Below are 22377 nucleotides of genomic sequence, written 5' to 3' on the forward strand. Positions count from 1 at the left end.
TGGGACCAATGGTCACTGCACAGGAAAAGGATGAGGAGATCCAATATGGGATGGGGTGGCCAAGGAAGGCGTCCGGAAGAGAATCATTGGAAGAAGATTCCAGATATAGGAACTGGCGAGTGCTATATGTATGAGCCAAGTAATAATTTGGAGTGCTCCTAGGCTGCATGGAACCAGAACTGATTGTGGTGCTCAGGGAAGAGTGACACAATAGGAAGGAAGTCAAGAGATATGAGGCTCAGACACAACGTGAGGGAGTGAAATATCACAAAATAGTATTTTGTGTGTAATGGGCACCATGAAGAGTTTCTGGAAAGGGGAGTGACTGACCACCTTACACTTTTACAGACGGTTCCTGTGGGCTGTGTGCAGAATATACCAGAGGGAAAAAGCAGACTCAGGGAGCTCACTTAGGACTATATTGTAGTAGCTCAAGTAAGGGATGACAGTAGAAACAGGGAAGGGCCAAGAGACTCCAGGATAGAAGCGGCAGGAGAGGAAGATATGGGAAATGGGGTGCTAGGTTTGTCCACAGTTTTTGGTCTAGTATCTAGGTGGGCTCAATAAAGCCTGGATGTGAAATGGAATTTTTGGAGTTTGGAAAAGGGAATGTACTCGAGTTCTACTTTGGATATTTTCACTTTAAAATGTCCTTCATTCAAGTCAATACATCAAGCAGCGGATTGAATATAGTATTGTTGCCTTTTGTTCTTTCAGGATAGATTATATGTCAATCACTGGGGTAGGTACCTTGAATACAAAAGTAAAGGCTCTCACTGCACTGCTCTGGGAGTCTCTCAGGGAAGGCAAACCAAACATGTAAGGAACAATTGGTATCAACTGAGATGAGTGTTATCTGGCATCTAACTAGGGCTACCCTGGGGATCATGAGGGTCACTTTGGTCAAGTCAGAGTCTGGCTTAGCCCTTTGGGGAATAACCCTGATTGGGAGGGGTGGCGGGAGGGCTTTCCCTCCCGAAGGGTAGCAGATTTGATGATGGAGAGGCAGCAACTTTTTATTCCTCATTTGCAGCAGGTAGCTTAGGAGAAAGTGATTAAGATGATGGCTACAAAGTTGAGCAAGAGTCAGCTTATATCCACTTAGAGTATCGCTCTTACAAAAGGGCATCTTTTGGCCAAAAATGAATTGTTATTTCTCCAGTTACTCTCTGAAGAGGACCGTGTCTCTCAGCTCTGTGAGTGAGAACCTCTCAGCATTAGTTGAGTAGATATCCAATTCTTTGCACATTGCTAAACATGCTTGTATGGAAGACCATTTATTTTTCTAGAGCAGTTGGTTCTGTATGTTAGGCATGCTTTCTGTGCAATGTTATGAGTTTCAGAAATCTGATTTAGAGGATTTGGCTTTGACAAGGTAATTGGGCAGGGGAATATAGTCACACACTGAAGATAATCACAGAAGCTGTGTAGTCCCTACATGTCCCATCAAATGTCCCATCAGTGCCAGAAAAATGCCCCAGGAGGTGGTTGAAATTACGTGCTCAATGTAATGATGCAGCTGAACTGGTCTCTGAATTTCTGCATCTTAGCCATTTTGAGTACTTCTCAGTTTTTTTCATGGAATTTAAGGGAAGGACTTTTAAAGCTAGTCTGCTTGAATATGAGTGATAGTTTTTTCTACTACAGGTTCTATACCATTTTTAGTTTCATTAGCAAATCTAACCAATCCTTGAATTTGAAAGTATGGAGTTAAGTGTAGAATATTGGCTACAGGGGTTTAATTCAACTGGGGTGCCATCCCATGCGGTGAAGACACCTGCAGCTGGTTCCCAGATAACTTGACCTTTCAACAAACTTTAATAACTGTAACCAAGGAAACACCTGCTGTAGGTTAGGAACAAGTAAGCTTCATATCTAGTGTCATTGTAGGAAGAGTGATTAATGGCTGTATTGTTTGTCTTTCCCTGTGTATAGATAACATGGAATGTGGGAATATTGCACACCTCCTTAATGAATAATCAAGTCTGTTAGCCATTACCAGGTAGTCTGTTTTCAATGTTATTGCTAACCACATTAAGAAGAAAAAAATTATATTGCTTAAACCTGATCCTAAGCATGTACTTACACTGCTTCAGAAAATATGAAGCCCATGACAAAATTCAGACTTGTGGAATATTCTACTCACTGGCTCTTGCAAGATTTAAATCCTCAGTTTGAATAGCCAAGCAAACTTTGATGTTTTAGCAAGAATCATTGCTGCAGTCAACAAAGAACTGAAAGGTAATTAGATTTTGGAAGTTTGCAACACTTCTATATTTCAGCTCTTCATCTCAAACAGGGGTACTTCTTAATCTGCCACACTGAAGGTGATGATCTCATCTTAGTCAATATCTCTTAGGCATATCCAATAACTGCAAAGCTTGATAGCTTAAAACACAATTGTTGTACTATTTCTCATTATTTGTGTGGGTTGGCCAGGACTTGCACTGCTGTTCCTGCCTGGGGCGTCTCATGCAACCATATCCAGTCAACAGACGAGCTTGGCTAGAGTGTGCAGGATGCCATGTATAGGGGCTGCCTTCCAACCTGGAGCCTTGGGTCCACTCCATGTGGCCATTCGGCCTCCAGGCATTATGGAAATAAGACCAATGAAGAGCCCATAGCCATATGTGAGAAAGGAAGTAAGCTTTATTTATTATAGATGCCATCAATCAGCACTTTCTGTCCATTTAATCAACATTTTATTTAAATATCAGTGGTACTGGCCTGTCCCTCTTGACTCAGAGCAAGCTCATCTCCCATGTCTGCCATGCAAGCAGTCTTTTACATGACATACATGTGAGCCTGTTTTTCTGTGAGGTCTACACACAAGCCTGTTGTCTCCCTTACAGGGGCCCAGGTGGTGAGACCACAGCACAGTGGTCTCAGGGTTGCAAAAAGGGAGACTGTAGGCATTGAGAGGCCTCTTAAGGTCCAGCCTGTAGGACAGATATCACTTCTGCCTGATTGTGGTATTGAAAGTCATTCCCAAGAATGGCTCAGATTCAGGCGGCAAAGTAAGTGGCCTTGTCACTGTGCACAACGGGATGGTTACAGGGAGGCCTGGGGCCCTGGACCCCAATGCTACAGCAATGTACCAGACTCGTGAAACTTTATCAGTTGAAATTCAGAAGGAGGCTCAAAACTGAAACAGTCGTGACACTGTCCTAAACAGAGGCAGCAGGTATGTGAGGAGAGATAACCTGAGAAAGTTTCTCTGCCATTGCTCCTTGATTTTCCTTCCTTCTGCTGACCACAGCAGGAACACACACTAACTAGAAAGGCCAACTTGGCACAGCAACAGTATCTTAAAAAAAAAACATCAGTTAACCTTCCTTAACATCTCTCACTCTTGTGCAGAGCATTTTGTTTGACCTAGTTTGACTGTAGTGTGCAACATAGGGACTTTGAAAGAGCATAGAGCTTGACAAAATCTAAATTATGGTTTTGTTCCAGAAAGAATCCAGTTGACCTAAAATGACTTGTGTGCTATATCTCTTTGTAACATATGGTACAGCATTCCCAGGGAAGGCCTGTTTTCTTCTACCTCCTTGGATATTTGTCTGAGTTTTGTTTTTCTATTCCCTATTTCCCAAATAGCAGGGTTTATTTTGGACAAATTTAATCTGCTTCAGCACAACCTGGGACAGTCAAAATATAGATGGACTAGTTCTCTCTCCCAAAGTCTTCTGAAGCCATCAGTGGAGACTTTTCTGTTCATTGCACAGGCTCTGAATCTGTGAATCTGAGACACACCCAGGGGAAGGCAGACTCCCTGAGGCCATGGGATACTCAGTCCCCTTACTTTCTGTCTCTAAAAGTGATGCATTATTAGAAGGACCTCTCAGCTTCAAATGACAGAAACCAGTTCTAGCTAATGTAAGTCAAAGATAGGTTTATTTATTGGCAGTTATTGTAAAGGGCACAGACTTGCTGGGAAAGTGGCAAAGAATACTTGACAGCTACCTTACAGGAGTCACATCTAAATCCACCACTGCTGGGAAGGTGTCATATTTTAGCAGGTGGCTTCAACAACTGCCCTCATATCATTGACACTAAGCATCTGGTTAGCAGGTACTCTCATCACCACTGCTGCCCACAGAAATGGGATGAACAACCCCTGCTGCCATCCTCCCTTCCAGAATGCATTCCATATTGCCTTGCTTCTTTCTTCTGCTGGCTCATGGTCAGGGCTTGATGTGGGTACATTAGACTGGCAAGATCAATATTATACCTGAGTACTTGAAATTCAAGAGTGACAAGGAAAAACAGTGTCTCACTTTTGAGTACTTACAAAGGGAGGTAATTGCCACTTCTCAATGATACTTGTAATGTGAGTATATTGTTTGAAGGAATGTGAAGTGCTATAATTATATCCCAGCCTGCAGTGACTGACACATAGATTTATTTTGTATTGACATAGAGTTCAATAAGTAAGTGAGGGTGATGGGGACATAGGGATAACTCTATATTACCAGCAATCCTGGCTACTGGAAGTTCTTCCTGCTCCCTAGAATATTGCTTTGAAGGTCAACTTGAACTTCAGTATCAATTTGGCAGGAAGTGGAGGAGTACATGGAGAATTATTTGGGGTTAGGTTTGAACCTGAAATACTGTATTTCCTTATTTATTCTAGTGCCCAGAAATTGGCATACCTGTAAAAGAAGCTAGGGAGTGTTGTCTGAGTACCCAGGAGGAAAAGTACAAAAACTGGTGATACCACGCTTAACCGATCCCTGGTACAATATATAATTTCACAAACGCCATGAAAGAGCTAACACCGCAGGCAATCCAAATAACAGATCAAAGTCCACAACACATCTGTTTCTATTGGTGGGGACCCATAGTGAATTATTAGTACAAATTCTATGTCAAGAATACAAACAGGGAAACCCATTATTTTTCTATTCTGTTCTGTTGGACCCATGTATCTAGCACTGAAATAAATACTCCATTGTTGACATGAGAAAATAGGACTGTAGTGGCACAGTTATTCTTGGGTTTATGAGCATTAACTTGCAACTGCCAAGCTGGAGAAACTCTAAAACAAATGTTTAAAATTCACATGTGAATTGTTAGCTTGAAGCCTAATTCAAAGTAACAGATCATTCATGTTAAAAAGCTAACAGAGGGTCTGGCGCGGTGGTGCAGTGGTTAAGGTCCTCACCTTGCATGCCCCAGAATCCCATATGGGCGCCGGTTCTAATCCCGGCAGCCCCACTTTCCATCCAGCTCCCTGCCTGTGGCCTGGGAAAGCAGTCGAGGATGGCCCAAAGCTTTGGGACCCTGCACCCGCATGGGAAACCCGGAAGAGACTCCTGGCTTCGGATCAGCATAGCACTGGCCATTGCGCTCACTTGGGGAGTGAATCATCGGACGGAAGATCTTCCTCTCTGTCTCTCCTCCTCTATGTATATCCGCCTTTCCAATAAAAATAAAATAAATCTTAAAAAAAAAAAGCTAATAGATCCAGAGGTACTGTATCAAGGGTTTTATTTTTTAAAGCTATGGATTCTTTTGGTTTAGGAATTCCTTGTATCCATTATTCCAGTTGATGGACACAAAAAGATGGAAAATTAATTTTTAAAGATTGTTTTTAAAGATTTATTTATTTATTTTATAATAAAGGAAAGGAAAGGCAGATCTACAGAAAGAAAAAGATAGAGAAAGATCTTTCATCTGCTAGTTCACTCCCCAAGTGGTCACAATGGCCGGAGTTGAACTGATCTGAAGCCAGGAGCCATGAGCTTTTCCCGAGTCTCCCATGCCTGTACAGGGTCCTAAGGCCTAGGGACATCCTTTACTGCTTTGTCAGGTCATAAGCAGGGAGCTGCATTGTAAATAGAGCAACCAGGATACAAACCAGAACCCATATAGGATCCTGGCATATGCAAGTCAAGGATTTAGCCACTAGGCTACCATGATGGGCCCCCAAAAAGTGAGAGTTTATTGTACATTCAGTTCCCTTGGTTAATGGATGAGTTTATTTCTGTTAGAAGAGGAGAAAAATAAATGAAGAGTCACAATACTGTGAAAAGGAGAGGTCAGGCAACTTGAAACACTGGCTCAAATGGTGAAGGGCCAAGGATAGGAGCAACAAAGATGATCAAAAAGGTCCTGGGAAATAGAATTAAAAGGCACATATTTATATATACAGAAAGTTTGAAATCCATGCATCGTTTTTTTCATGATGCATGTTTTTACATGAGCTTTTTCAAAACCCCTCATCTGTATGGATTTCAAACTCAGGACAGAGGAGGGAGCAGAAACCTCTGAAGGTGATAACTACCTTCAGAAAGGGCCCAAGCTCCCGCTTTGTATCATTTGACAGGTAGAAGGAAGCACAGGGATAAGTAGACTTTCCAAAGGTCTGTTCTAGTCAGTATTGCAGTGAGCCAAACCCACCCAAATCTCTCAGTCCAAACCTCTCTTTCTATGGAACCAATCCTCCACCACCTTTGATTTCTCCTATGAGGCATTTGGCTTGAATTTGTTCTGTAATGTATATTTTATTCATTGAACATTAAGTAATGAGGGTATAATTCTTTCTTTCATTTGTATATCCTTTTAAGTGTTCCAAATCAGGAGGGAGTCTGGGAAGAGAAAGAAAAGCTATAAAAAAACTGACTTTAAAAAATGTATTTGATTATGGTTATTTAAAGCAATAAAGGCTAGTTTTACCAAAAAATGCTCCTGAGTTTTCATCAGGCGCTCACCCCCCTTAGAGAGCCCTTTTAGCAGCTCAGCTTCTTGAATTACTGACTGCCTGAGCAGCCATGAGATCTGGACAGCTTCTACAGAATGAACATGGAAAGCCAAAACACAGTTATGGGATGTAGCTATATATTATATCCAGATCTGGAAAATATTAAAAAGATAAAGTATGTGTTTCTACCTGTGTGACATGTTACCAGCCATCTCTCTCATTTTGACTAGCACCCTGCAATCACTGGCCCATAGGAATATCTTAAAATATCCAGGTAACCTAATCTTATCTAAAAGCTAATCTAACTCAAACCTTATCTTAACTGGCTAACCCAAGGAGAACCAAAGTTCCCCTACCATCTTGGAATTATCTGGTATTTTCTTCTCTATAGCAACAATCAGATCATCAGTGAATCCTTTTTTCTTGTGTCTACATAACTTGAGTAGCCTGTAAATCCCTTGGTTTCCCAACTGCCATAGTTCTCCAAGTTATGTGACCTATCAGCAGAAGAGACAAAGCAATGCTTGTGTAAATAGCAAGTCTGGGAGCCTTAGGTGGTTTTGGATTGAGCATGAATGGTCTGGGCATTTTAACATTCAGCCTTGGAAGATAAGCTTGTGAGAGAGAAGTAAAGCAATACAATTTTGAGTTAAATATGAATCAGAAAGGGCTCTGTTCTTCTGAGCAAAGTTGAAAACCTTGGTTTTCTCATCTGTAAATAGGTAAGATGGGAGAAATGAGGCAATCGCAGAAATAATGTGTATATTTTTCAATAGTACTTTTACTTGTGCTTCTAAAATCATATGTGTTAGAATATGTGCTGAGTGATTTGAATAATTTCATTTTACCCTATGTACTGGCAGGAAAAAAAGGAAATTCCAGAAACTTATGCTTGTAATTTGCCATGCCTTGTTAAACAATGTTAACAAGAAAAAGCCATGACTTTTGCTCCAAAAGACCAGACTCCTCCAAAGGACACATCTGGCTTTGGGAGGCAACATCCATCCTAATAAAAGAGAAAGTTACAGTGGAGTAAAGAGGTTATTGAATGAATCCTTAAGAAATCATTTTTAGGATAAGTGTCCTATAAGTAGCATTTTGAAAATGATGTAGTTTCATTTGGGAGCAGTATGTATGTCATGTTTAAGTTTAGTCTGCCAAATGCATCACAGAAGTGATGGTATTCCTATGGATAGATCTTTTATATTAAATATTTATTTTTATTTATTTGAAAGGCAGAATAATAGAGAAAGGGAGGAAAGGAAGGGAGAAGACAGAGAAAGAGAAGGAGCTGGTTTACTTTCCAAACAGCCACAGCAGCCAGAGCTGGGTCATTCTGAAGCGAGGAGTCAAGAGCAGAGGCCCTGCACTTGGGCCATCTTCTACGGCTTTCACAGGCACATTAACAGAAATATTGGATTGGATTGGAAGCAGAACTACTACTCAAAATGATGCTCATATGGATTGCCAGACAAATTACAGGTTACTCTAACACTTAGTTTTTTTCAATCACACATGGCTGACATACCTTTCCTAGATTTTCATTGTTGCTTTTTAAAAACATACAGCTTGGGTGGATAAAGGCTAGGAACTAGAACGAGAGGAGAAATTGTTCACTACCAAATAAAGAATGGAACTCATTCAGTGGTTCAAAAGATAATCCCATTCTTTGATGTGACTTTAGTCATCATGATAGTTTTTGTTAGATGATGGCCACCGACCGCCCGCCCGCTTGGTGAAATAATATCGGCAAGTTGTTCAGAGTTGAGATGGAAGCTTTATTGGAAAATCCACTCCTGGGCCCCCTTCGCGCAGAGGGGAAGGAAGAGGGAAGCGAAAAGGGCGTCTGAGATACGTGTGGAGGAGTTTTATACCCCTCTAGACACGTGGGGAGGCAAAGGGGCTGTCTGTGCCCCAACTATGCAAGGAATGTCCATTCAGGTGTGCCATTGGTCAACTGGAATCCCGCCAGGTAGGTGACAGGTGACGTAACTGGCTCCTGTGGCCCCTCCTCCTGTTACAGGCTGGAGCCTAGGAGATGTGGGGGCGGGGCAGACCAGACCCTAGTCCCCAGTGCCCTGGGCAGCCATCAGTTTTGTCACTGGATTCCATCATGTTTAGAGAAGGAAAAATGTAAAGCAAATAAGTATCAAATGGATGCTTAGAAGACAGGAAATAGGAAGTTTCTTGGAACACATGCTGATGGCGGTGATGACATCACTGCTGCTGCTATAGTTGTGACCCAGCTACAATAGACAGTGCCTAGGAGAGAGAGATACTCTGCTTTCCTGGCTCTGACTCTGTTAGCTTCAGGGAAGGTGAAATCCCAGAGAAGTGCATCTTTGCAACGTCAGGAAGAATATGGACCTTTGCAATCAGAATTAACCAACCAGGAGAAGACAGGAGGATTGTTATTTGTTTTATTTTGATGTGCAAAGCAGTAAGAGTTACCTTCTCCTTGGGGCTCATGTATTAGGAATTCTAGTTTTAAGCAGTGAAATGGAATAAGAACTTTTCAGCAAAAATAATTGAATGTATATAAAATAAGTTTTTAAAGATATATTTATTTGAAAGGTAGATTTACAGAGAGAAAGAGATACAAATATCTTCCATGTTTTGGTTCACTACCCAAATGGTCACCAGAGCCAGAGCTGAGCCAATCCCAAGCCAGGAGCCAGGAGCTTCTGGTTCACTCATGTGGGTGCAGGGGCCCAAGGCTTTGGGCCATCCTCTACTGCTTTCCCAGGCCACAGGCAGGGAGCTGGATGGGAAGTGGAGCAATCAGCACATGAACTAGCACCCATATGAAATCCTGGTGTGTGCAAGGTGAGGATTTAGCTACTGAGCCATCATTTTAGGCCCAGAAAAATAAATCTTTTTTTTTTAAGATTTTATTTATTTTTTTGAAAGTCAGATATACAGAGAGGAGAGACAGAGAGGAAGATCTTCCGTCCGATGATTCACTCCCAAAGTGAGTACAATGGCCAATGCTATGCTGATCCGAAGCCAGGATCCAGAAACTTCTTCTGGGTCTCCCGCACGGGTGCAGGGTTCCAAGGCTTTGGGCTGTCCTCCACTGCTTTCCCAGGCCACAGGCAGGGAGCTGGATGCGAAGTGGGGCTGCCGGGATTAGAACTGGCGCCTATATGGGATCCCAGGGCATTCAAGGTGAGGACTTAAGCTGCTAGGTCACGCTGCCGGGCCCCATATCTGTTCTTATAAGGACCCCAATCCCATCTTCAAGGGTTTGACCCTCAAGACCTATTGACCTGAAATAACTCCCCTCCTAACACCATCACCTTGAAGGGCAAGGTTTCACTATATGAATTTGAAGGGACAAAACATGAAATTCACAGCGGAAATTACTTGTCTAAAGGATTTCCTGAAATACATAAGGCTTGTCTAGTCCTCAAGAATTTCTTGAAAGTGTCCTTGAATGATGCCAGGCCCCTTGAGAACTGCATGCCCAAGACTGACTGACTTGGTCCAGTTACGGAATGCTTTTGCGTTATTGCACTTGGTCTGTGTTCTATCATCCTGTGCTGTGAAATATTAAAACAGCTCGGCACACATTGTGTTTGCACTTACCGTGAAATGTTATTAAGGATGTTGTTCACCATATTGCAAGTGTTCTCTTTACGAGGATCCTGGGGATATCATCTCTCTGGTGTTGCTGCCTGAAATAACTATGATCCTTCCAAGCAATTATTTTGTTTTTCTCTTAAGGACACAGGAACCCATGCAAGTTTTGTTTCTGCATTGGCTGCTGGAACATCTGAAGTGAAATGTGTAGCTCACTTTTAGCAAAGGATATCATAGTATAGAATTTGAATCCTTGACCTAACTTCTGTCGTTGGGTGTTTTTCCATTGCTAAGTTTCACTTTCATTTCCAAATTTACTTTCACACTGTGTCTGTCTTTTTAGATTGGCTCCCCTCCTTTTTGGAATTGGGTGCAAATTTCTATACCTTTAATCAGATAATCTCGTCTAATAAAATTAAAGAACTCAAAATTCTCTTAAAATTAATCAGGAAAATGTTCATCGAATGCTTGTTCTGTCCCACCAAACTCAGCAGGGATTACAGTCTTGTCAGATGTGTCCCTGGAGTAGTTGTCAGTGGAAACACCAGACAGAGAAAGGCTGTGCCAGCTCGGCCTGCCATCCCCAGGGTGGCAAAAGGTCCTTGTGCCGGGTGGGTTGACCTTCAGCATTCCTTTCCAACAATGTACTCTGCACCAAGGAGCCTTACTGAGACTACGAGCCTTGATTTGTGTTTGTCCCAAAAATAATTGGTGTATTTGCAAAAATACTTAGGTTTCAGTATTTTCGTATTCTTTTACAGTATAATTTGGAATGTGACTTACTTGTTACTAAGAGAAAATCACTCCACATGCACCTGAACTGTACATTTGAACTGTTGGTCATTAGACTATCTCTGTTGAGTTTAAGTTACCCTTAAAAGCAAATGGTTTTTGTGATTTTTGGGTATATTTACTTGGATGCTTCTAAATCTAAACTCATTTTCTCACATGTATGTAGACACATGCTTGTACACACACACAGACACACATTCCCAGTCCTCCTTGTTTAAAGGAAAAGAAAAGGCCTTTCTTTCAGCCCAGTGTGATAACTGCTAGACAAAGGTGGAAACCTGAAGGGGAAATAAAGGAAAGAAGCTCAAAGTTTTTGAAGCATGCAGTGTAATGAGTTTCACTAAATTCTTCATGTGAAAATCTTGTGTACATATTTCTAAAAATTATTTTGCTTCCTAAACAGTGTTTTTAAAAATTGGAATTTGTTTTTCTGAGAGGCAGAGAAATAGAGATATAGATAAAGCTCCTTGCTGCTGGTTTATGTCTCAAGTACCTGTAAACCCTGGGACTAGGCCAGGCAGAAGCCAGGAGCTGAGAATGCAAACCAGTTCTCCCATATGGGTACTGGGGGCCTAACTAGTGGCAATTGCAGCTGCTTTCCAGGTTCTGTATAGTAGGACTCTGGAACCAAAAGCCACAACCGGGGGCCCAGTCTCAAGGCATACTGTGTTTAGCTACCATCTGTAATACTGGCATCCCTTACTGGAGCCCCATTTCAAGTCCCAACTGCTCCATTTATTATCTAGCTCCCTGTTAATGTGTCTGGAAGAGCAGTGGAGGATGGCCGAGATATCTGGGTCCCTGCCACCCACATCAAAGACTAAGGTGGAATTCTGGGCTCTTAGCTTCACTCTGTACAAGCCATTTAAGGTCATTTAAGCCATTTGAGGTGTGATACAAAGAATAAAGTATTCATTCATATTTTCTCTCTCTCCCTAACATTCTGTCTTTCAAGTATGTGAAAATGAAGAAATGCAGGTCTTCAATAAGACAGTCAGGAATTAAACCTCTGTACTTCAAGTGTAGGATGCAAGCATCTTAATCCATAGGCTAATGCCTGCCTCCTAAGTTATAATATCAACAAAAGGCAAACTAAATGTTGCTAATATGCCATCGTGGTGGGATATGACAGTCCCCAACAACTGGAACCCTAGTCTGGGGTCCCAAAGGCTGGATCAGAGAGGAGACAAATTCATGACTCACTGTGGATGTGCCAAAATATTAGGTTTGCATTCAGAGTCCAGCTATGGATGGCTATACATCTTTACCAGAAGGAAGGAAAGTTTTCTATTTTAGAATGAGCTGGGATCCTTGAACTGTTTAAAAAGAATGCTTTTAGCTAATACCCAAAGCTACAAGGCCTTGGAGAAAAACAAAGGAATCCTGAAATCTGGGCTCAGCCCTTCACTGTTTCAGTGTTTATGTTATGCGACCTGCTTCCTTTCCCATTCCTGATATGGATTCCTATGTCATCAGCTGTTATCCTAAGAGCTCTCTCTGTGTGTGATTATCTGAAAGTTATAGTTTTTTTTGTCTTTGATGTATTATAACCATTTCATAGTTCTATAGAGAAACTTAATTTAAACATAGCCTTACCTTATCTTCTTCCATATGTAATGTAACGTAACGTGCTGCATCTGCTAAAGATTTTCTCAAAAGGATATCTGTTGTCTGTGCAGTTGGATAAGAATTCTTTCATTTGTTCATTTATTCAATCGTTGAATGATTACACCAATAACCTGGTGAGCATTTGCCAATTGTGAAACTCTATGAATAATGATAATAGATTCCGGAAAAAGTGAATGGCATATGTACATGGGAGTGGGTGTAATGAAAGTTTTATGTATCAACTAAGTTTCTAAAAACACATAGAAAGATGCAGACTTACTCTTTTGGCTATGACTGAGTCCTCAGTAATTGACTTTTGTTTCATAAACTAGTATTAAACTGGGAAAAATATGAATCAACTCTTCAGACACTGGGCAACAGGCAGAACAAAGCCTTGATCATTAAGAAAAAGCAAACATAAAGTGAACTCTGTGATTACCCCCACTGGGTGCCTAGAAGTGGGTCCTTGTCTGCATACAGGGAAATGGAATCCAGCTATAGTCCTGTGCTTTTCTTGAGTTTCTGGGGGCAAAATCAGAATTCTGAGCTGCTGAATTCAGAACTGAGCAAATGCAGAGAAAAAGGTGCAGAAACCTATATGGAGAATTTTGTTTTAGTAAGTGGATGAATAGTAACTCAATTTTGTGTAGCCAGTGCTTAAGAAAGAATGATGTGATAAAAATCTTAGAAGCTGAACATAACAAGAATCGAGACAGTCTAGTCATCCCGTGGGGAGACTTTGCTGAGCATCCCAGCAGCCACTTGAGACTTCAGAAAAACCAAATTTATGAATAGAGACACTATCATTTAAAAATAAGGACTGTTCTAGACATTCCAAAAGATTAAAAAAAAAGATTTCAAAAGGATCAAACTGTCAAGCTGATATGAAAATATATTAACTATCTGACAAAATTCTTTTTAAAGAAAAACTTCCCCCCAAAATCAATTTCTAAGGTATTCTATTATTGTACTAAATAATACTCACCTTGAATATAAAAAAAGTTCTTAGATATGCAAAGATACAGAAAAAAGTGACCCATAATCAGTAAAACAAATCAATCAATAGGAACACACCTGAAAATTTTGGAGTTCACAGAGAAAAAAGTTCAGATAATAATATGTTTAGAACTTCAAAGGAAAATAATCATAACAAATGAATTCTTGGAAAACATTAGTTGAGAAGAAAATTATATTAAAAATTTGAAATTACAGAAATTAAAAAAAAATACAAGGTCCAGAATGAACAATTCAAGGAATGGGCTAAGCAGAAGAAAAGATCAAAGACTTCAAAGGCAAATCATAAACTATTCAAACAAGAATAAACAACCAAAGGATAAAGCAAGGGAAACAGTGATCTGTGAGACGATTTGAAGCATTCTAACATGTGTGCAATTAAAGATGGATGATCAACTCTCTGCCTTACAAATCAAAATAAATTGACTAAAAATGAAGACCAAATGAAGAGATTTCCATATAAACAGAAGTTAAGATAATTACTATTTTTTAAAAAAGGTTATTTAAGAATGTTCTTCAGACTAAAGCAAAACAATGCCAGGTGGAAAATCAATTTATTCAAAAAAAGTAATGGCGAAGGGCTAGCAAAGGTATTTCTTCCTTTCAAAATGAATTTTAAATTGATCGTTTTAAGCCAAAATAACTATGATGTTTTGTGTAGCTAAATTAGGCATTGAAGTAAAATGGCTTACAAAAGTAACACAAATAACATAATAGAGTAAATTCACTGTACTGGTTTCCATTATAGAATCACTGATATGAAATTAATCTTTGATTAGGGATACCTGGTATCCCGAGAGAAACTCTAAGAAAATGAATTATAAATCAAATACTAATAAATGATATGAAATGAATTATTAAATGTTAAGTTTTTTTAAGATCCTACAAATAGTGTGAAAGGAAAAAAACACACAGGAAGATGGTGGACCTCACCCAGACATATAAAATCATGTTAAATGTAAATGGAGCTTTGGTCATAATTAAAAATTGGGATATTATCACTCTAGATTTGAAAATATACATTGTTTATAAGCGCCATCTTTTAAATATAAAAGTATAGAGAATCTTAGAAACTCTCTCAGCCATTTTTACTATTAAGAAATAAAATGATAGAAAATTATATCGTAGGCCTGTTTTGTAGCTTAACAAGTAAAAGTGCTGCCTGTGATACCAGCATCCCAAACAGGTACTGATTCAAGTCCCAGCTGCTCTGCTTCCAATTCATCTCCCTGCTAATGACTTGAGAAAGCAGCAGAAGATGGCCCAAGTGCACCCACATGGTAGACCTGGAAGAAGCTCCTGGCTTCAGATGGGCTCAGGTCTGGCTGTTGTGGTCACTTGGAGAGTGAACCAGCAGACAGAATCTTTCCCCTTATGTTTCCTTCTCTCTGTGAATCTACCAATAAAAATAAATAAATCTTGAAAAAGAAACTTTAAATATTTCTCTCGAAGCCCCTTCCTCCTTTTCAAAAAATAAAAAAGTGAATAAATGATAACCCATCACATAAGTTATTACCATAGGAAACTAGAAAAAGAAAAATCAAGTTTACAGGAAAAAGCAAGGAATGAAAGATCTATGGAGTATTAAACTAAGACATAATAGAGAGAAAACTCAGTGAAACTAAATGTTGGTTCTCTGGAAAGATCAATAAAATCAAAAAGTCTTTAGCTAGACTGGAGAAGATAAAATAATAAAATACAAATAATAAATACACATTAATTCATAAATTATGTAGCTTGATGTCATTCCTCTCTTTGCAGGTTATTATTTTTATTCCTGCTAGCTTTCAGTGTCTTAGAGATTCTGTCCATACTCCTCACTAAGGATGATTTTAGATCTCAGCTCTGCGTTCAAGCTGTGCCGGTGACCTCATGCCATAGACATTGCTGTTCTTTCCTTCCAGTCACAACAAGTGTTCCAAGATTGCTGACTGTGAAGATGTACCCTGCACACATGGCATGCTGATGTCGGTGAAGTGGGGCTAGGTAGTCTACCTTTGCAGCTTGGCAGTGGCACCTCCTGCAGGGCTCTCTTCCTGGAAGTGCTTCAGTATGCACCTGACTAATCCCAAACAAGTCCATCTGCCACTTTTCTTCGCCTCCCATCTGCTCAGTTATATAGGTCAAGGCCATAGACATCCTGAATTTTACCTATTACTGTCCATGGTTTCCTTTAATTCAAAACAAACAGGAGAGAGGTGAGAACTGGAGGACACTGAGTACTGTGGCCTATCTGAGGAATATACTGATTCCTACATTTAAGTCTTCAGCATCCTGAAAGCCAGGAGTGATTCACTCTAAATAGCTGCTTTCATGTTTACTTCTTGTCTAATGTCCATCTTGTTTGTTTCTGGCCAGGCACCTACTGCCAGCAGAGAGAGGTAGAAGCCATCATGGAAGGCGACGAGGATGACAGAGGCTGCTGCTGCTGTAAGCCAGGTCGCCTGCCCCACCTGCTGTCCTGCAATGCAGCATTTCACCTCCGCTGGCTCACCTGGGAAATCATGCGAACCCAGTACATCCTGGAAGGCTACAGCATCATAGACAACAACGCAGCAACCATGCTGCAGGTGTTTGACCTCCGAAGGATCCTCATCCGGTACTATGTCAAGGTATCTATCTTTCTGCTTTCCAAATGCTTGTTTGGTGACTACTAGGCAGCCTCAAGAAGCTCCCAAGGCGTATTGTAGAAGGCTAGATACTGACACTTCACCTCTGCTTATGAATTCAGATTCAGTTTTCATAGCAGTTCCTACATGGTTTTGGTACAGCTCATGATCTGTTCCCTGAATTTTTTTCTAACCATAGTCACTAACAAAACAATCCATTTTCTTATCTAGATCTGGTTGTTTTTTTTTTCCACTTCTGCCGGAGCAGGATTTGCTCATGATGGTAGTGATGACCAGCATAAACAACCTAGAAACAGCAACAAGCCTCAGCTTTTGAGTTGTGTCCAATTGGATGTGCTGCTTTAGAAATAGTTTTGCTTTTAAAGTTCATGATAAAAACTCAAAAATAGAGCTCAACCATCAAGTCAGGATGAGCTGCTTCAGCCTTCAGGGCTAAGAACCACTTCTTTTGATTTGCACTGGGTTGTAAATAAAGTAGATCTATCCTATGTACTTAATAAAGGTTGTCCTAAAGCAGGGGCAGAGGGGAAAGAATCAGTCTAGATTCGTTCTTGTGCCCCCCAGAGACTCTGAGGTTGTTTCCTGCTCTTTTCTATTCCCCCTAATCCCCTCACCACTTGACATGCATCTGTAGATACACACTCTGTGCTCCCTGCTTCCCACGGCCTGGCACGCTGCTGCTCCTCCCGTACTCTCACTCCCACATTTCCACAGCTTCCCTTCCAACCTCAACTCACACTGCAGTCCCTCCCCCAGCTGCTTAACCATGCCCGATGTTTACTTCTCCTTCCTTAGCAAACCTTACCTGCTTCACGTGAGCTGCACCTGACTCCTTTTTGAGACCCCAAGGCTCGAGGTGTGGCTTGCATATGGGGTATCCAGTGTCTGATGTGGACAGAATGGACAAAGCCTCTCAGCCATGGGGATTCTGACTCTTGGGTAGAAGAGATCCGAATCTAGGCAGGGATCTGAACAGCCTGCTCCGGGTTTGGCGGTGAGAATAAGAGTCAACACCACGTCAGACCTCTGACTCTGGAGTTGGCTAGAAACAGCCTTTTCAGGGGCCATCTGGGTAGACAGACTTGACCCCCATCAGGTGACCAGCAGCTCGCTGTGAAAGGGGAGGAGAATGAGGTGGAGTATTGGGTTCCCTGTCTGGGTTTGCCCTAAGGCAATCTTGCTTTGCTAGAGACCAGAGATTTATTTAATTATTTCAAAGGCAGTTTCAGAGAAAAACAAGTGTACACACATCCCTACTTGTTTACTCCCTAGGTGGCCACAATAGCTAGAGCTGGGCTCTACCAAAGCCATTCATCCTGTGGGTGGCAGGGGCCCTAGCACTTGGATCATCTTCTGCTGCTTTCCCAGGTCATTCACAGGGAGTGACTGGGTCACAAACCAGTGCTCATATGAGATGTCAGCATGGGCAGTGGTTTTCTCCACTACATCACTACACCAGTCCTTGGACCTGATTTCTGACACCTACCTCCTGTAGACTTACGGTTGACATTCATTTTCTCCTTTCCTAACTCTTGGAAACATGCCCCTCCATGTCTTCTTAAGTTTTCTGGGATGATAATTTGCAATCTGATGCATAAATCTAGGGTAATGGACGAGTGGAAGAGGGAGGGCCAAGGAAGGCCAAAACTTGCCATGTGATATGGTGGCTTGTGGCCAAACCACGAATTAATTGTATTTCCCAAGAAAGGAGGGTGAAGGTTGGCCGTGCTACATGAGTGGTGCAAGAGGCACATGGTGACTTCTTCCACATCACTTCTCATGCCTGCCCAACCTGTGCACTGGGACTCTCTTAAATAAAGAATTGCAGATTCATGTGTCCTATCCAGAAGTTCTAGTTCTGTGGCCCTTGGCTGAGACCCTGGACTCTTCTATATTTTCTTATGCTAAGTTACTTAAAAAACCACTTAGATTGGGAACAACTACATACATAGCTGTGCTCAATTGAAACCAGAATTTTCTTGCTTCTAGATCACTGTTCAGAAAGGGCTGAGATGTGGGAGCAGTTGGTCCACCCCCCCCCCCCGAGACCCTCCCTAGGTAATTTACACTGGCATGTCTGTTCTGCAAGAGGTGGCCGCTTGGCTCAGTGCCCTACTCTGCAGTGAGGGATGGCTCAGAGCTTGCACTTGTGCCCCTGGTGCTGCTGGTTAGGGGCAATTTCGGGAAGATTAACTAGCCGGTAGAACAGAGGAGTTGACACTTCAGGGTGAGGAATAGATGAATCATTTCTTCTTTGACCTCCATTGCTTGGCGAACAAAGAAAGGCCTTTGTAGCTATGAATGACCTCAAGTTTTCAGCTTCATTCTTTTTATTGTTTTCTAATTACATGGGAAAATTAAACAGAAAGGAAAATTTGAGATCATTCCTGTGTGCAAAAGATTTTTTTCCCCCAACCTTCTAGCAAACTGGGTCAATTCCCCCACCTTCTGAATATATTAGAAATCATTTCCTTCCCAATGACCAGAGTTTTTCCCTAGCATCTCCTCCCTCTCTCCTTAATTTATGGATGTGGAAGATCCTTCTGGCCATCAAGGAGCTGGTCTTCACATCGCGGCCTGGTTCTCCCACTGCCATTGTTTCTGGGCAAGATCCTGGGAAAGCAGATGTACTCATCACCTGCCTGGCAGAGTGAGGAGTGAGAAAACCCCACACGTGGGCCTGCCTGCCAGGGCCCCCTTTCCAGAATAAGTTGTCAGATAGAATGTGCTGATCTGCAATTAAAATGAGCACGAGGAGAATACCTGCTGGAGGAGCTTGATAGTATGAATTAATTCAGCTCGCAGCGTAGATCAGCTTTGCAAAATCCATCCGTTTTCTCCATCTCAACTTCTCCACTGCAGTTAGTTCTGAATCCATGTCATCCTGACAGCTCACTGACTGTCTCCAGGACAGAATTCCTGGCCAGATAAAGTAGAGGTTGGGACTGGCTTGCGGCTAAGGTACGGGTACTATGTTCTTCTGGCACTATGTTGGGATTTGTGTGCTGAAGTCAACATAGCATGATTTGCCAGGTCTGCAAGAGGAGGGAGTTTCCATCTTTGGAATTCCAAGACCTCTTTATTCTGACTTCATGGATTGTGGGGTTGTCTCTAACTCCTCCCTAGAAATGAATGAAAAGCTCAACTATTGTTTTTCAACTTTTGTTTGTTTTTCCTATCTAGTACATGATTAGGATATACTGAAGAAAACTAGACCAGATGTTTGCTGGAGCCAGATGTTTAGAATGAGCAGATTTGTTTTCCACTGTCCTGTTCAGATAAGAAACATTGCCTATGGCCGGAAGCACAGCTCTTGGGTGTCATTGCAGTACCTCCTCCCACCCCCGACCCTGCCTCTTTATCCCCAGGATTTATATTCCAAGACTCCCAGTGGATGCCTGAAACTGTGAATGGTGCCAATCTCTTCATATGCTGTTTTTTTTTCCTGTGCATGCATACCTATGATAAAATTTAATTTATAACTTATCACAGTAAAACTGAATTAGAGTAATATTAAAAGAGTACCATTAGGGAGCAAGTATTTCACCTGCTGGTTGAGACACACCCACATCTTACATTGGAGAGCCTGGGTTTGATTTCTAGCTTTGATAACTGATTCAGCTTCCTGCTGAGGCAGATTCTGGAGGCAGCAATGATGGCTCAAGTAGTTTGGTCTCTGCCGCCTACATGGGGACACCTGGAGTGAGTGTTCCCAGCTTTGTCCTGGCCCAATCCTGGCCATCATGGGCATTCAGAGAATGAACCAGTGGTTAGCAGCATTCTCTCTTCTTCCTTCCTCCTTCAGATAAATAAGTAACTTTTACATGTAGAATAACAATAGCAATTACTATATGAAAGTTATGTGCCTGTGGTCTCTCTCACACACATAATGCTATGCTGTAGATGTTAGCAATGTTATCATGTAATGTTTTCACTTTTCTTAAAGTGTAAATTGTCACTTTTTCACTTGCAGGGAATATTTTAGGACCTCCCTTTGGCATATCTGAATTGCCAGCATCATTACTCTTTCTCTGTGGAGGCCAGTATTAAATAAAATAAGGATTAGCTGAGTGCAAACACCTCGATACTGAGATAATCTATCTGATAAACCAGATAGCTACTAAATGACTAACAGTTTGGCGGTGGATGCAGCATGTTCATACCTTTGAGTAGGACATAGGCAGGCAGTGGATGCAGGGTGTTTACTCCTTGGGCAGCACAAAGCAAGATGGTGCACAGTCTCATTGCATTCATCAGAATGGGTTGCAATTTAAAATTTTCAGACTGTTTCTGGGGTTTTCCGCTTACTATTCATCTCGTGGTTGACCACGGGTAACGGAGACCACTGAAAACAAACCCGTGGCTCCAAGACGATCACCACATTCTCTTTGGCTCTTGACTTTGGGCTGACTTCTTAAACTGCCTGCCTCACAGAAGCTTCTGATGATCCGGCCAGCAAATAGACAAGAGAATCCCTTCCCAGAATCAGAATGTGTATTTTGAAATGTCCGATGTCGCTTTGGTAACCAACACAGCTGCAGCTGTCTCCTGTCCCCAATACCATCCCTGTTCCCTCACCCCTCTGCTTCAGCTTCAGCCTCTGCTGGCCTGCTGCTGCTGCTGCTGCTGCCACTGCCTGTCTCCCCTGAGCCTCACACACATCCTACTGGCTGCGTAGGTAAGTCACTGATGCCAAAGACTTTGCTGTTCTTTCAGCTTCTCGCATATGTGCTACATGCTAAATTATTCACACACATCATCTCATTTTAGCATCATAATGACAATGCCAATTGGATATCATGCATGCGTTTGTCTTTCCCACCTCCTGCTTTCAGCTGTCCTTTTCCACTTCTCCACATCCCCTTGGTCCTTTTCTTCTTCCCTGCTCTGCAGGAATCTCTTCAGGCAGGCACGTTTATCCTGCAGGGGTTACTGCTGATTTCTAGTGGCTTTCATCAGATTTCCATTTTCTTTCTTGCCTTTTTTTGGGACCAGGTAGACCATGAAGCCCAACAGAAAATACACCCAAGGAACAAAGGCCATAAACCAGGAACCACATATTAATTTCTTCCAAGTCCAGCTGTCACTAAATCCCAGCAATAGAGAGAGGCCATGTCAGGTGTTTGCAACTGTTTCTCTAAAATCAGAGATGGCACCAGGCTGTCCACTCATCTGGTTGAATTCCCAAAAGAACTTAAAACCACATACTTCTGCAACCCAAGACCTTAAACTCTGAATTTTATTCCCCAGCCAAGGACTGGCGTGGGCAGGAGAGTGAGGTGGGAAACTTCCCAAGAAAAGGGCTTCTGTGCTCACTCACAGTGCAGGCATGAGTTCTGGAAACCTTTGTTCCCATCCCTCCAATACTCATTATATTGTGTGGGAAGGTGTTTGTAGACACAGACAAGGCTACCAGTAAAGTGTTTGCTTCTGCTGAGCACACTCATCCCTGCCTCGGTGCAGGTGCATGAAACACTGCTTCCCCTTGTCCCTCATGCTTTCAAGATGAGATGCATGACCACGTATACCACAGGGGTTGCTATCAGCCTCCACAGCCCTGATCACCACTGCCACATTTCTGTTAGAATGAAAATGCTGGGCCTAATGCCTGGGGCTCCTGAGCCACAGACTCTGAGCTGCTGCTGACCTGCCCTTACCGGGCTTGGCTGTTAATTTTCTCCATTATATTTTTACTTCCCAAGGCCAGGTACTTGCCTATTTGAAGTGGGACTTACTTCAACAAAAAGTGCAAGATGGTTTTCAATAAAGCTGTGGCTCAGAGTAATAAGTTCTGAGGAGGAGGAGTTTTCCCCAACTGGGTCTCCGAAGTACAGTATCCAGTGAGGGAGAAATTGTGAGTTATTTTGGGGTACATCACAGAGGTTCAATATGTGGGCATTCAGGATCAATTTCACATCACCACCACTTCCCCCAGCAGTGAGTTGTGTTGGATCACTAAATGCCCCTCCACGGGAGCCCTGGTGAGGTTCTCCCCTGTCTCTCTCAGCTGGAACAGTATAGCCTGACCAGTCTCTCTGAGCTGGA

At 41.9% G+C, this 22377-nt stretch overlaps 1 protein-coding gene across 1 annotated transcript in view; it reads left to right on the forward strand.

Annotated features, from left to right (window-relative positions):
• PCNX2 (pecanex 2) overlaps positions 1-22377 on the forward strand; it is a 259238-nt gene that overhangs the window by 210227 nt on the left and 26634 nt on the right. Inside the window, exon 26 of the mRNA XM_040968059.1 lies at positions 16061-16314. Within this exon, the coding sequence (XP_040823993.1) occupies positions 16061-16314 (254 nt within the window). The remainder of the gene's footprint in view (positions 1-16060; positions 16315-22377) is intronic.

Source organism: Ochotona curzoniae, unplaced genomic scaffold (assembly GCF_017591425.1).
Source record: "Ochotona curzoniae isolate NIBS_2020 unplaced genomic scaffold, NIBS_Ocur_1.0 scaffold_4683, whole genome shotgun sequence".
Classification (NCBI taxonomy): domain Eukaryota; kingdom Metazoa; phylum Chordata; class Mammalia; order Lagomorpha; family Ochotonidae; genus Ochotona; species Ochotona curzoniae.